Below are 14,259 nucleotides of genomic sequence, written 5' to 3'. Positions count from 1 at the left end.
TCGCCATCAATTGATCCATTGATTATAAAATATTTGCTTAGTGCAAATTGCACTACCAAATCCAAAGAGCATCTTTTGAATACAAATAACAATACTGTAGCCTTTTCACTACAAAATCTACATTTCAATACGATTCTATTCTCACAATAAAAAAATAAAATACTATTATTTTCTTATGTATAACATCTTTATTCTTCAAATAATTTCATCACACACAACAGCAGAGGACATTTTCTATTCCTTAGACTACGCATACAGCATTTTCCTCAAATTCCCAACTCCAACATGTCGAACAAAGCAATCACATTCAGCCACTGGCAGCAATGTGACAGCTCATTAATAATGCAATGAAATCAGAGTGAAACAGCTTTTGTGTTTGGTGAGTGTCAAAGGAAGCCGTGTGGTATAGTGGGCAAGTCACTTGGGTATATGGGTCAAATCTAATCTATTCAATTTAAAACCTTATGCTGATCTACTTTGGTTGTGTCAAAATGTTCACATTATTGCTAAACCATTCAGAGCTTGGATGAGAAAGAATATGAGTGATCTCCCACTGCATTGGAGTCGTTCCAGTTTTGCTGAGACAAGTTGTCATATTACAACAAACCACTAGGTGGCACAGTATCCAGATATATTTTAGATAAAAGCACTGAAGCTTTTGATGCTTTATCACAGGGTTGCCAGTGAGTGGCGTTAAATGTAGTCATTACCCAAATGAAAACTGACTCACTCCTTTCAGCCTCCACTGTTTGTGGTACAATAAGTGCAACAACTGAGCAAATCCAGATTAGACACTGATATTCAGTATTAGTCATACCTGACCTCCAATAAGAAAGTTCACCCACCAGGCCTAAGTATCCATCACCACTTCATTTTGACCCATATCTGTCAATGCAACTTTCCCACCCCTCCATTTTCTCAGGAGATGAAATTTGTTTGTGGGATGATGCTGTCGACTTTATGGTCTGCAGGGTTAGCGGACGCCTCATAGTTGCAGATAGTCACTTCATGTCTGTGAGCCTGGGAGGAAGAAAGCAAAACAGATGAGACAGAGGTGAGGTGTTTTGCCATTTCACAAATGGACAACATGGAACAGTCAAAGTAAAGCCTGATACAAAAGTGAAACATAATTCTGCAAATCAATAGAACGATAAGAAACAAATAAAACATTCAGCGCCTCAGATAATTTACTGGAGGTGGGTCTAATTTGTTCTCACCTGGGAGTACTCCCCTCTCAGCCCAATGTAGTAGACCCGTGTGGACTCTGTCCCAAAGTTCCGTGATATGTGAATGGACAAGTGATTAACGTTGGAGAAACGGGCAATCCTGGAAAGAATGATAATTTAGGGTGGATTCGTTTAGTGGGTTTTTAGGTTGGGTGGGTACTCAGGCACAGTAAACTGAAATGTGATTTTTTTTTAATATTTTATTTTTTTTTTTTACAAAGGTTTTGTTATCTTGCCTCGGAAATAGTCTATGGGTGAGCAGTGACCAAACCATATTTTTTCTGGGAAAACAATACTATTGCTCTTACTTAGTTGGGTATTCCAGCTGAGCCAGTGGATCTCTATTGAGACGGAAGGCTTGTTCAGGTTCTCTGCCTGTGTCATCAAAGGACATTTGGGGTATGTTCTTGTACCTACACGGACAATGCAACAACACAAAGTGACAAACAGTTATCAAAACCACACATGGTGACAATAAATACATGCATTTCCATGCCAATGTAGCGGAACATAGCTAATTGTCACTAGCTATCTTGTCTCACCGTGTGAAGAGTGAGTCAAATGTCAATGACAGAGCAATATGTTAGCTACTTGCTCTTTCAGTTTGCCCAGAGCTGGGGGTGTATTCACTATGAACCAAACAAAAGCAAACAGAACAAAACTACCTGAATCTGTCCAATAGAAACTCACTGCAAAACATTTTCTGTTGTGACCTGTTTTGTAAAAAATGAATACTTCCCTGGTTGAGTCTTGAGTAATAAGCATCATATCAAATCTCAGAGTGAGTTGATACATGCTACACTGGCTCAATGCAATCCCACATGCTACACTGGCTCAATGCAATCCCACAGTCAGGACCCGATGTGTTTCTGAAAGGCAGAAACAGTACTCACAGTCTCATTTCAGCAGGATGCGATTCATCGTCTTCACCGGCGATGATTATACCTTTCAGCTTGACACTTCCAGTGAACCTGAGAAAAATTGGATTTGTGACAGAATGCATAAAACACAATATGATGAAACAAGTTAATATTCAAGATTAGAAAGGGTGAAAAGGGGGTTGAGGGGTGGGGTTCTTACGGGATGTTGAACAGGAGCTCTTCATCAGCATCACTCTCAACAAACTACAGAGGTTAGAGACCATTTCCAGATAATTAAATGAGAGAAAACATTTCACATAACAGGTATGAGAAAGTTAAGTGGGCCTTCATCAAATCTAAAATAAAATGCATTCAGATTGCCCTTATTACATCAGCTGATATATCAAAGTGCTGTACAGAAACCCAGCCTAAACCCATCACATTAGAAAGGTTATGAGAAATTGGCTTTCACTAATGGGAGAGGTCCAGATCAGCTCTAAAGAAAAGTTCACTGACACCAAAATGTTCCACCACCTGTGTAAGTTACATATTTCGTTCAGTGTACAAAACAAGTCAACATGGGTTTTTAATATTACAAGTGAATGTGTATCATGGACTTCTGGAAGGACGCATCATATCATCCAGTCTGGCCTTTACTGACAACTGCAGTATCGCTGCATACCAATTTCCCTTGACAAGTACGCGATACATTTTTGCAACGTTTTGTTTTACCGAGGAGCCAAAATGGCAGCTGCCACAGCTGAGTTTCATAATTTCAGATGATAATTCAGGGCTTCTACACCCTCAAAAATGGTTACATTGAGATGTACTATACACGCAAATAGTCGACAACATTACCTTCTCCCTGTCAGTCCGTTGATCCCATGGTTTAAACACGAGTTTCCCATCGCCTTCTCTTGTTTCGTTGAGACACTGCAGTTTCTCGATGTCAATGCGCTGATACAGTGCATACTCCAGGCCCCGTTCAGCTGGCTCATGCTCGTCTTCACAGCAGCCGTGGCTGTGCCCACCATGGCCGTGACCAGACATCACAGGTACTAAATATCGCACTTTAGAGAAATGTACGTCCTAGCTGGTGATGATAGGAGCTGTCGAACTAGCTAAGTTTGTTTCAGTCTGACCTGGCTGATTTCACTTTTCCACAACATTCTGGAGAGGAAACCTTTCAAAACCACATGTACGTTAATAGCCAATCAAGATGGACGTACAGATGCAGAACATCAACGTGCTCTCTGATTGGCCTGGCCAACACCAATGAACAAGCACAGGGTTTCCACTAGCTATCTGTTTACTAGCTTTCATACCCAAAAAATCAGATTCCAGTCAAAATTGGCTACAAAAATGTGCTTTTTGATATTTAAGGTTAGGCATAAGGTTAGCAGTGTGGTTAAGGTTGTTTAAAAATCACATTTTAAGATTGTAGAAATTGACAGGGTTTATGCCATGACCCAAGCACACAAACCTGTAAAACTCATAAACTGATACTTGATCCTTGTCTAGTGGAAAGCTGCTCTCACTTGTTTTGCACCCAACATCCATCGCATGTTTCTTTCAGTAGTCATTATTACAGTCAGTGATACAATATTAAGTTGAACAATTACATATTCTCTATGTTCTCAATAGTGCTGGGAATACAGAATGTACCCTACTACATACAGCAACTTATTCAGTGCACTGTGGACAGGCTCCCTTGCTAGATTTGAGCAGTGGTTTTCTCTTTCATTTCAACACAAGACACAATAGAACATGAATACATTTGAGGGCAAAATGTCAATTTTATTGAAAATGTCCATATAACATTTATTAAAATCTATTAAAATTACTATTTCATCCACATCCATTTGGATCCAGGTTCAGGGGGAGCCAGGGGTCCCAGAGATGAAAATAAATACATAAGAGTGAAGCTGCAGGGTCCTATCACTTCCTCTCTCTCCCTTTTTGTGTTTTCCTCTTTCCGCACTCACTTCATTCCTCACAGTGAACCAGATAAAAGTAGGGATGCACATGTGGTTCAACACTGAACACAGTAAGAAAACAAGGTGTGGATGCACTGGAATAAAATGGGTCTATTCAATTGTACGTAAAAACATGCTGCATGTAACAGCACTGTCATTTGATGTCTTAACTTATGCGTACCATAATAAAGCATAGTTCTGTCTGTGTCAGAGTTCCTCTGTAGTGTATGAACTTGTAACAAATTACTAGTTTCGCATTTGAAATATTTTGTCTGTGTGTTTGTTTGCCAGGGTCTATCTGGGAACATTTAAAAATGGAGGACATAATTGTGTGTGTATTTAAGAAACGCTAAAATAATGGAGAAAATCTGTGTGTGTGTGTGTGTGTGTACAGTCGTGGCCAAAAGTTGAGAATGACACAAATATTCTTTTTCACAAAGTCTGCTGCCTTAGCTTCAAAAGGAGGGTGGTGCTTGGAATCATTGTTCTTGCTCTGTCAACCATGGTTACCAGCAAGGAAACATGTGCCGTCATCATTGCTTTGCACAAAATGGGCTTCACAGGCAAGGATATTGCTACCAGTAAGATTGCCCCTAAATCAACCATTTATCGGATCATCAAGAACTTCAATTGTTGTGAAGGCTTCATGACGCCCAAGAAAGTCCAGCAAGAGCCAGGACCGTCTCCTAAAGTTGATTCAGCTGCAGGATCAGGGCACCACCAGTACAGAGCTTGCTCAGGAATGGCAGCAGGCAGGTGTGAGTTCATCTGCACGCAGTGAGGCGAACACTTTTGGAGGATGGCCTGGTGTCAAGAAAGGCAGCAAAGAAGCCACTTCTCTCCAGGAAAAACATCAGGAACAGACTGATATTCTGCAAAAGGTACAGGGATTGGACTGCTGAGGACTGAGGCAAAGTCATTTTCTCTGATGAATCCCCTTTTCGATTTTTTGGGGCATCCCGAAAAAAAGCTTGTCTGGAGAAGACAATGTGAGCGCTACCATCAGTCCTGTGTCATGCCAACAGTAAAGCATCCTGAGACCAGTCATGTGTGGGGATGCTTCTCAACCAAGGGAGTGGGCTCACTCACAATTTTGCCTAAGAACATAGCCATGAAAAAAGAATGGTACCAACACATCCTCTGAGAGCAACTTCTCCCAACCATCAAGGAGCAGTTTGGTGACGAACAAGGCCTTTTCCAGCATGATGGAGCACCTTGCCATAAGGTAGAAGTGATAACTAAGTGGCCCGGGGACAAAACATCGATATTTTGGGTCCATGGCCAGGATACTCCCCAGACCTTATTAATCCCATTGAGAACTTGTGGTCAATCCTAAAGAGGCGGGTAGACAAACAAAACCCCACAAATTCTGACAAACTCCAAGCATTGATTATGCAAGAATGGGCTGCCATCAGGCAGGATGTGTCCCAGAAGATAATTGACAGCATGCCAGGGCAGATTGCAGAGGTCTTGAAAAAGAAGGGTCAACACTGCAAATATTGACTCATTGCATCAACTTCATGTAATTGTCAATAAAAGCCTTTGACACTTATGAAATTATACTTCAGTATTCCATAGTAACATCTGACAAAAATATCTAAAGACACTGAAGCAGCAAACTTTGAAAATGTATATTCATTTTCAAAACTTTTGGCCACGACTGTATGTGTGTGCACATGTCTGGTGGGCATTTTTGTAGATTACCCATAATTCATTGAATTAAAAAGATCTTAGCTCCTACAATCTCTTCCTCTCCTCTCAATCACGTCATACATTCATCTCTCTCTAGCTCTATCGGCGGGAGAATCTGTTCTTGAAAGCTTTGATAGTTTTGGCCATCATGGGGGCGATTTCTGCAAGACAAACAGACGTGACATTTTAAAACAGAAAAGTTAACCACGCAGACATGTCCTCTCAGAGATTAAAGTCAACACGTTTTGTTTTACATGCATGTTGGGTCTAATAGAAATATCTGAACCTATTTTCTCACACACACACACACACACGATACTGACTTTTGACCTGTGGTTTGTTGTCTCTGGCGCTGGGGCCACCCCCACCGCTGGGGCCTGAGGAGCGAGAAGTCTCAGGGGGACTGTCGTGAGGAGGAGTGGCTGGGCTCATCCGAGTGAGAGCTATACGACAAGGCTGGCCTTATTCTAAAAAATCAAATAAAAACAGGAAGGTAAATCCAATCAGTGTACAGAAATATTAAATAAAAAACAGTATAGTTTTAATAGTGTTTTTCAAATCTGGGGGGGCATTATATGCGCCATCTTTGAATACTCAGAAAACTAGTAAGCAATGCGAGGAACATTTCAAGAAAGTTTCTATGCGCTATTTTTTACTCATGTAGCATAGCTGCTATATCCTCAGATTGAACAACTGTCTCGTTTTATTTTCCCCACCTAGCTTTCACAATGTCATCCTGCAAGGTCGGAACGTCCAGAACACGACAGAATGTCTCTTCCATTTCATCCTCCATTGTGTTGAACCTTTTTAATATCTTATGACTGTTCATTCCTCAAACAAAACATATTTGGATCAAATTTGATACATATCATCTTAAATTAGCAATCAGCCCAGCATTTCTGCGTATATGAAAATGTAAGTAGCAATATAACAAAGTGTTTGATGGTGGTGGGGACATGAAATTCATTCCAGAATGTTTGTATATGCTCTTCTAGCCTCACCCCATTGTCAGATTGAACAACGAAAAATCTGTGGCTTCTCTCTCTTGCCCTTTCTGTTTAACAATATCTCTGGCTACTCTGGCATCCCTGAAGCTATGTGTCATCCTGCAAGGTCGGATAGTCCAGAACACGTCAGGGCGAGTTTCGCATTTTAATTCAATGTACGTTAGGAATCGTAACCCCTCTGCGTGAACTTGGTTCCCCATGATGACATTGCAACAATTCACATAGAATCAGAACGGTCAATTTGTAGATTAAAATATGATTTAGTGGACCTTTGAGAATAAGTTTGAGAGTCTGAATTACGTGTTAGCAAATAAAGTTACCACTCAGCCAATCATGTCATCGTATATGGAAATGTAAGTAGGAAAAAATAAACATGGAAGTGCCAACATGAAGAGTGTGCACTACTATGCAGTGTGTGACAGTGATATGCACACTAGTGTCCACATACTTGATCGGAGCTGCAGCTGCGGTGGAGCTGGCAGTGGAGGTGCTTGTGGTGCCAAACTTCTCCTGTCGCCGGCGGACATCACGCGGAGGTTTGGCGACGGAGTTCACAAATGCCATTTTAACCTGTCGACCTGCCAGGAAAAATACACACACATAAAACACATGCTCACTCAAAATCAACACCCTCTGTACACTTTCATTGATAACAATAACTCCTAGTAATAACTACGCTATAGTAGAATTCAGCTCATAGATAGGATGTAGGGAAAGAACCTTTGGGCTTGTTGGCATGGGCCGAACTGATGTTCTGGGTGAGCTTGCGAAGGCGCTCCTCCCGCTCGTCGTGCTTCCGCAGGTACATCTCCCGCCACGACTCGTACTCCTGGGGTGTCTCACGCTTGAAGTCCCGCTGGCAGTGGCGATGCCAAAGCTCATCAGAGTCCTCCATAAAACACTGAGGGGAAAAGAAAAAGGGTTAAAATTGATCACGTTTTTACATTAAATATATCTTACAATTTAGTAGGGAGAGTAAACACCATTCATTGTTCAAAGCCTAACAGTTAAGAGTCATGTTTTTTGTTTGTACACTTCACCTAGGTTGTTCCTGGTATACAGTGTGTCTTGGCAGAGTATGACAGCTTGTGTACTACATGCTCACTGACCATCTCGTACTGGGTGACGGTTTGTGCGTTCATGTGTGAGACGCTACTTTGATTGTGTGTGTGTGTGTTACCTGATTGCACTGCTCAATGCGGTAAAGCTGTTCTGGGGTGCATCGCTCTAGTACTGGTTCCAGAATCTCAAATGGCACACCTCCCACCTCATCAATTGCTGGGAAAAAAACATACAGTAAGCATCTCATTATACAGAGACTCACACAATCAGCAGGGTGTTAAGTATCTCGCAGATAAAGAATGATAGCGTGGATATATCATGGACAGCACTGTGGTTAGAATACATAACAGTCACACTAACAGTCAGTGTTCAATGTGGGTGTAATGTTAAAGAGGAAGTCACGTGTTGCTCTTAGTTTTGGTTTAAATTATTTTAAAACCGTGAGAAAGTGGATCGAAGTGGACCAGCAGCCACAAGAATCCACAAGACAATTAAGTGGTGTTTGAACAACAGCCCATTATAAAATGGGTTCAGTGATCCATGCCTTTGGCTTCTCTCTTTTGAGAGATGTTAGGTGTACTACATTAACAAAAAATGAACCCTTGACTAAACTAACCAAATGTGGTAACAGAAACTGAAATAAAAACCTAAGCATTATGATAACGACGCCATTACATGGCATTCAGTGTCGCTAGGAGACAACACTCACAGTCAATGTTGTTTTGAAGCACCCGGATGCACTGCTCGTACAGACTCATCATCTTAGGCAGATAGGACGTCTTTGAACCCGAGTAGACCGTCATTTTAGAGTTAAAGCGTCTCCCAGTGAAGCCGGTGTCCTCCTCGGCGTCATTTGACACAGGACCTGCAGGAAAGAAGCCAAAAGTTAAACATGAAAAATTGCTGACAATCACAACTAAATTTATTAGGCCTAGAGAATAAACACAAATGTACAAATGTCCCCAAAGTGCAGACAAGTCCAACACACAAACTGTACTTACACTCTAGCATACTACATAGAATGAACCAATGCATTCTCAGTTGTACACTTGTATGGACATTAGAACGCACCCACACAGTGCGAAAGAACCAACATTAAAAACCAATAAGTACCTTTACGCCGCTGAGGAGACAATGGTGTGAGATCAATGGAAGGCAGAGGTCTGTAGAAAGGCTGGATGGCTGGCAGAGTGATATCAGGAAGCGTGGACACAACCTCGACCACCTGAGGTAAAAGAAAGAGTTCAGTCAAGAACCTGAGAACAAGGACTCTCATAATGAGAACATCAGGGTCAGGGCACCTGGTTAATAAAAACATTACAGGAAGGTGGATTGTAAGGACTTAACTGTCCCGCAGCCCAAAAATATAACATTCTCCAATTGAACATACGCATCTTGCGTGAAGAAAAGGTCAATGTAGGTCTGTTCTTACCTTCCGGCGTTTCTCAGGGACCGGAGTCGTTGCTGTCGGGTTCTGGGCTGGATCAGCCCTTTTGCTGCGGCTCCCATTGGCCTTGCTGGGCTTGGACTCCTTGGAGGAGGAAGGAGCAGCAGGCGAGGGCTGGACAGGCGGACGAGGAGGTGTGTGGTGGTGGGAGGAGGGCCGACTGCTGCTGCTGCCGGGCTTCTTCTTCTTCTTAGTGGGTGTAGGGGCGTCATATGTGAGGAAGGATTCAAACGACATGGTGGGGGTATCAAATGCCTCTTCTGCCTGCTCCTCAGTCACTTGGACTAATACAGGGGAGTCCCTAGGATCACGTGACCTCCCTAGAGATTAAGGAGAACAAGGAGGGAATGATGTTAATGGGATGTAGTTTTTTTTAAAGAGAGAAGTGGGTGAGAGACAACCCACATCTTTAGGGAACAGGTTAATGGGAAAATGGTTCTCATTATCCAACATGGTTAAATAAATAATACATGACTGGAAAACCATCTATTAACAAGCCAGCAACCCAACACTGACTCAAAGCTTGAAAGAGGCATCTATGGAATAGGCTGTCATTTGAGAACCACCCTCTCTGTAAATGTCATAGAAGTCACAGCTAAATTCTCAGCCAACTCAGTTGGCAGCACACTCACCATCACTTCCACCTCTCTTGTCCTTCTTGCTCTCCTGTGGGGTGGAGTGCCGACTGTGCTTGGAGGCCTTGCCAGTGTGCTGCGGTTCCCTCTCCGCGCTGCGCTTCTTCCCTTCGCCACCACCGCTCGCCTGGACATGACGTCGCCGCCTCTCCTCGTCCCGGTCGCCGTGGGAACCGTGATGCTCCCTGCCAGGCTCTTTGTGTGGTTTGGTGTGTCGGACCTCTTTGTGAAGGAGGCTGGGCGCGGGCTCTGACTCTTCCTCCATGGGGCTCTCGTAGCCCTCAGACTGGTATCCCACTCTTTGACCACCGTGGCTGAGCTGTGGGGGGCTGTAGTGGTGCTGGGGGGGGGAAGGGGAGTAGTTGGTGCGGTAGCCTCTTTCCTCTTCTATCATCATCTCCTCCTCTTCATCCTCCTCCTCTACATGAGGAGGCTCCTCTGGGGATAGTTCCCGGACACGTTTGTGGCTTACGTCCCTTCCCTCAGAGCTGTGAGAGTGCGCATGTGTCCGTACGTCCTTGGCGTTGCCGGGTCTGTGAGGAAGAACAAAAAACAAAGCTACACTTCAGTAGAATTCAGATGACGATACGCTGAGAAAAAGACGAAGAAGACAAATCAGAAGAAGTCCCCCAATCCCTCAGTAATAACGTACCTTTCAGCAGACGGGGTGGGAACCAGTTTCTTCCACTTGGCCACAAGGCTCTTCGCAAGATCTCCAGCAAGATCATGTTTCCGGAACGAATTCACAGTTTTTCCTACTCCAGTTTCCTGCACCGGCGAGAATAAAATATAAGCATGCCATAGATAGTAGTCGGGTGTCCTCATTATCAGTACATTATGTTTTTGACACTGGTGTCGTGTGGGTCATGTTTGGAGAGCAACGTGGGTGGTTTGTATAGATTCAGGCACTCTAATGGTTAAGTGAGCAGGCCTGTACACTTAGTAGTGCACATAAAACAGACCATATTAGCGCTATTGCCCATCATAAAAAGGAAGTGAGCATGCTCTGAAGGTTGCGTGACAATATTGGACAGCACAATCAACTCCTGTAGAGCAGAGGGTCACATCATCCTGCTGCAAAACCAGAACCTGTACTTGGATTCCTCTTCTAAATAACACTGCGGTGAGTGAAGAACTATGGTGCAATGCAATCAATGTGTGCAGTCTTGGAGACTAAAGAAAGAGATACGATCACTTTTGCACTAACGAAAGAATAAGCATGACATGAGCATACACCGTTTCCAAAATCTTACCACAAGGATATCCACAGTCATAGGCAGCTCCCCCAGCCTTTTGAGGGTCTTCTGGAGCTAGATAGCACCAATACAGAAGATTTACAGAGTGCTTACTACATCCTCTTCACTGATCGACCTAGCTTGCCTGATTCTGAGAAGAGCCAAACATTCTGCACATTAGCAAAGAGCACACAATTCAGGTATGCCAAAGGGAAGGATATAGTTTGTGAAAGGTAACGGGTCAGGTTAATTCAAGGTTTTGAATGAATGGAAATATAAAGACACATAACAATATTTACATAATCACAGTATTGATGACATTTGTCTACTGTGTAAAAGTGTGCGCTGTATGTGTAAAAGTGTACGCTTACGGGTAGTTTGACTTTGTAGGCTGTCAAACTGTGTAGTACTTTCAGACTTTGCTTGATTCATATTTGTGTAGTCCAATTTTGCCTAAATTGCACAGTCATGGAGTCATCAGGATTTGCCTGGCCTATTTGAAGGGGGTTGTGGGGGTAGGCTAACTACACATATATGGAGAGGTGGTTGTGTTTACTAAAGTTGATCAGCTGACAAAAACCCACCACGACATGGAAGTGTGTGCAGGGATTGCTTTGTTCAATGAGACACAGCCGATATCACAGTAAGGCACTACGACCAAATGTATTGTTGTTGTCCTTAAACTTGGACTGATCCATTGAGTGAAGTGCAACAATCTAATAACTAGGCCCGTGCTGCTGTTGCTCGATTGTGTAGTTTATACAATCGCTGTGGGGTCATGTCTAGAAATAATCCATCTTTTATCAAATTAACGTCAAAAGTTTAAATGTTTTACATTTAAACTCACTCTAAACCCCTTTCCCAAACAACATAATCCGCCTAACCTACTACGTCAATTCTAACCTGCTGCGTAAATTCTCATAACCTGCTACGAAAAATCAAATCTGACGTTAATTTGACAAAAGCTGGATCCCTTTTAGCCATGCCCGCTCTTCGCTTTCGCTTTTTGTGGTTGTTTCTTTAACACTAGCTAGCTGGCTACATTATTAGCACTTTATTAGCAGTGGCAATGTCCGTTAGCTACAATAACTCCATGGCATAAAGTACAGTTCTGCGGACAGGCAGGTAGCTCGAGGACTAGGTTAAACTTCACATGAACTATGGTTAAGAAACCCAGTTAGTTGGCTAGGCTACATATCGTGACGTGCTCTTAGAAAAAGCAGCAACTACCTACATTAGCGGAACTACCTCCCATGCGACAATATTTCAAAACATTTTAGTGGGCGCAAGTCATCCGCTTCAACCTTGCCATTTCATTCTGGGCCTTTCGATTATTACCTTGCGAGGCTCTAAGTTCTCGCAGAGCCGAGACTGAAGTCTCTCCACCGCTTCCAACAGCTCCTCCGCCATGTTTACTGCTGGTGCCCTGTGCCCGGAAGCTGCTTCATTACAGCAGAATAGGGTCAGTGCCATCCTCTCCACAGCTTCACTCAGCCTACAGTTGACTTGGAGATTGGCGGAACTACGTAATAAAACAGCTGACAAAGTATTAACCAGACACCTCTTTGAGGATTAAAGATCCAATGCAGACGTTTTCACCTCAATATCAAGGCATTTCGGCCAAACAATTATTCGTAGAGAATGTCGAAGGTTTTAATTCCTCGGCGTACACATCACGGACAAACTGAAATGGTCCACCCACACAGACAGCGTGGTGAACCTCAGGAGGCTGAATATATTTGGCTTGTCACCGAAAACACTCACAAACTTTTAAAGATGCACAGTTGTCGGGCTTGTATCACCGCCTGGTACGGCATCTGCTCCCCCAACAACCGTAAGGCTCTCCAGAGGGTGGTGCGGTCTGCACAAAGCATCACTGGGGGGCAAACTACATGCTATCCAGGACACCGACACCACCCGATGTCACAGGAAGCCCAAAAAGATCATCAAGGACAACAACTACCCGAGCCACTGCCTGTTCACACCGCTACCATCCAGAAGGCAAGGTGCATCAAGGCTGGGCCCGAGAAACAGCTTCTATCTCAAGGCCAGACTGTTAAACAGCCATCACTAACATTGAGTGGCTGCTGCCAACACACTGACTCAAATCTCTAGTCACTTTAATAATTAAAATTAGGATGTAATAAATGTATCACTAGTCACTTTAAACAATGGCATTTTATATAATGTTTACATACCCTACATTACTCATCTCATATGTATATACTGTACTCTACTGCATCTTACCTATGCCGCACGGCCATCGCTCATCCATATATTTATATGTACATATTCTTATTCATTCATTTACACTTGTGTGTGTGTATAAGGTAGTTGTTGTGAAATAGATTACTTGCTTGATATTACTGCACGGTCCGAACTAGATGCACAAGCATTTCGCTACACTCGCATTAACATCTGCTAACCATGTGTATGTGACCAATAACATTTGATCTGATTAACTAATTTACAGCATGGTGATGTCACCAGGTTGGCCAAACGCCATCCCACCAAAACAGGCTGAACGTTCAGGCAGTCTTTTCAAATAGCTCTTACACTAAAAGGGCATTATCATAATTTTCACAATTAAACAGTATTATTCCAACCGCATAGTATGGAAATATACAGTTGAAGTCGGAAGTTTATATACACCTTAGCCAAATACATTTAAACACAGTTTTTCACAATTCCTGACATTTAATCCTAGTAAAAATTCCCTGTCTTAGGTCAGTTAGGATCACCACTTTATTTTAAGAATGTGAAATGTCAGAATAATAGTAGAGAGAATGATTTACTTCAGCTTTTATTTATTTCATCACATTCCCAGTGTGTCAGAAGTTTACATGCACTCAATTTGTATTTGGTAGCATTGCCTTTAAATTGTTTAACTTGGGTCAAACATTTCGGGTAGCCTTCTACAAGCTTCCCACAATAAGTTGTGTGAATTTTGGCCCATTCCTCCTGACAGAGCTAGTGTAACTGAATCGGGTTTGTATGTCTCCTTGCTCGCACATGCTTTTTCAGTTCTGCTCACAAATTTTCAATGAGATTGAGGTCAGGGCTCTGTGATAGCCACTCCAATACCTTGACTTTGTTGTCCTTAAGCCATTTAAAAAAAT

At 42.7% G+C, this 14,259-nt stretch overlaps 2 protein-coding genes across 2 annotated transcripts; both read right to left on the bottom strand.

The window, feature by feature from the left end:
- Positions 1-168: 168 nt before the first annotated feature.
- Positions 169-3,284, bottom strand: pithd1 (PITH (C-terminal proteasome-interacting domain of thioredoxin-like) domain containing 1). Its single transcript, XM_046325596.1, has 6 exons — positions 2,945-3,284; positions 2,307-2,350; positions 2,120-2,197; positions 1,535-1,639; positions 1,218-1,326; positions 169-1,020 (listed from the first exon to the last, which is right to left on the bottom strand). Exons 1-6 carry the CDS (start codon positions 3,134-3,136, stop codon positions 919-921), a joined length of 630 nt encoding a protein of 209 aa, XP_046181552.1. The 5' UTR covers positions 3,137-3,284; the 3' UTR covers positions 169-918.
- A 2,327-nt stretch (positions 3,285-5,611) lies between these two features.
- LOC124012197 (elongin-A-like) lies at positions 5,612-12,819 on the bottom strand. The gene is made up of 13 exons (XM_046325674.1): positions 12,479-12,819; positions 11,159-11,215; positions 10,558-10,673; positions 9,903-10,438; positions 9,256-9,590; positions 8,937-9,048; positions 8,533-8,688; positions 7,942-8,039; positions 7,482-7,662; positions 7,210-7,339; positions 6,204-6,221; positions 6,078-6,157; positions 5,612-5,915 (listed from the first exon to the last, which is right to left on the bottom strand). The coding sequence occupies exons 1-13, from the start codon at positions 12,611-12,613 to the stop codon at positions 5,854-5,856; spliced, it is 2,016 nt and encodes a 671-aa protein (XP_046181630.1). The 5' UTR covers positions 12,614-12,819; the 3' UTR covers positions 5,612-5,853.
- Between the last annotated feature and the right edge of the window lie 1,440 nt (positions 12,820-14,259).

This window comes from Oncorhynchus gorbuscha, linkage group LG24, assembly GCF_021184085.1.
Source record: "Oncorhynchus gorbuscha isolate QuinsamMale2020 ecotype Even-year linkage group LG24, OgorEven_v1.0, whole genome shotgun sequence".
NCBI classification, from domain to species: domain Eukaryota; kingdom Metazoa; phylum Chordata; class Actinopteri; order Salmoniformes; family Salmonidae; genus Oncorhynchus; species Oncorhynchus gorbuscha.
Note: the sequence above shows the minus strand (reverse complement) of the source record. Positions and strands in the feature narration are given on the sequence as shown.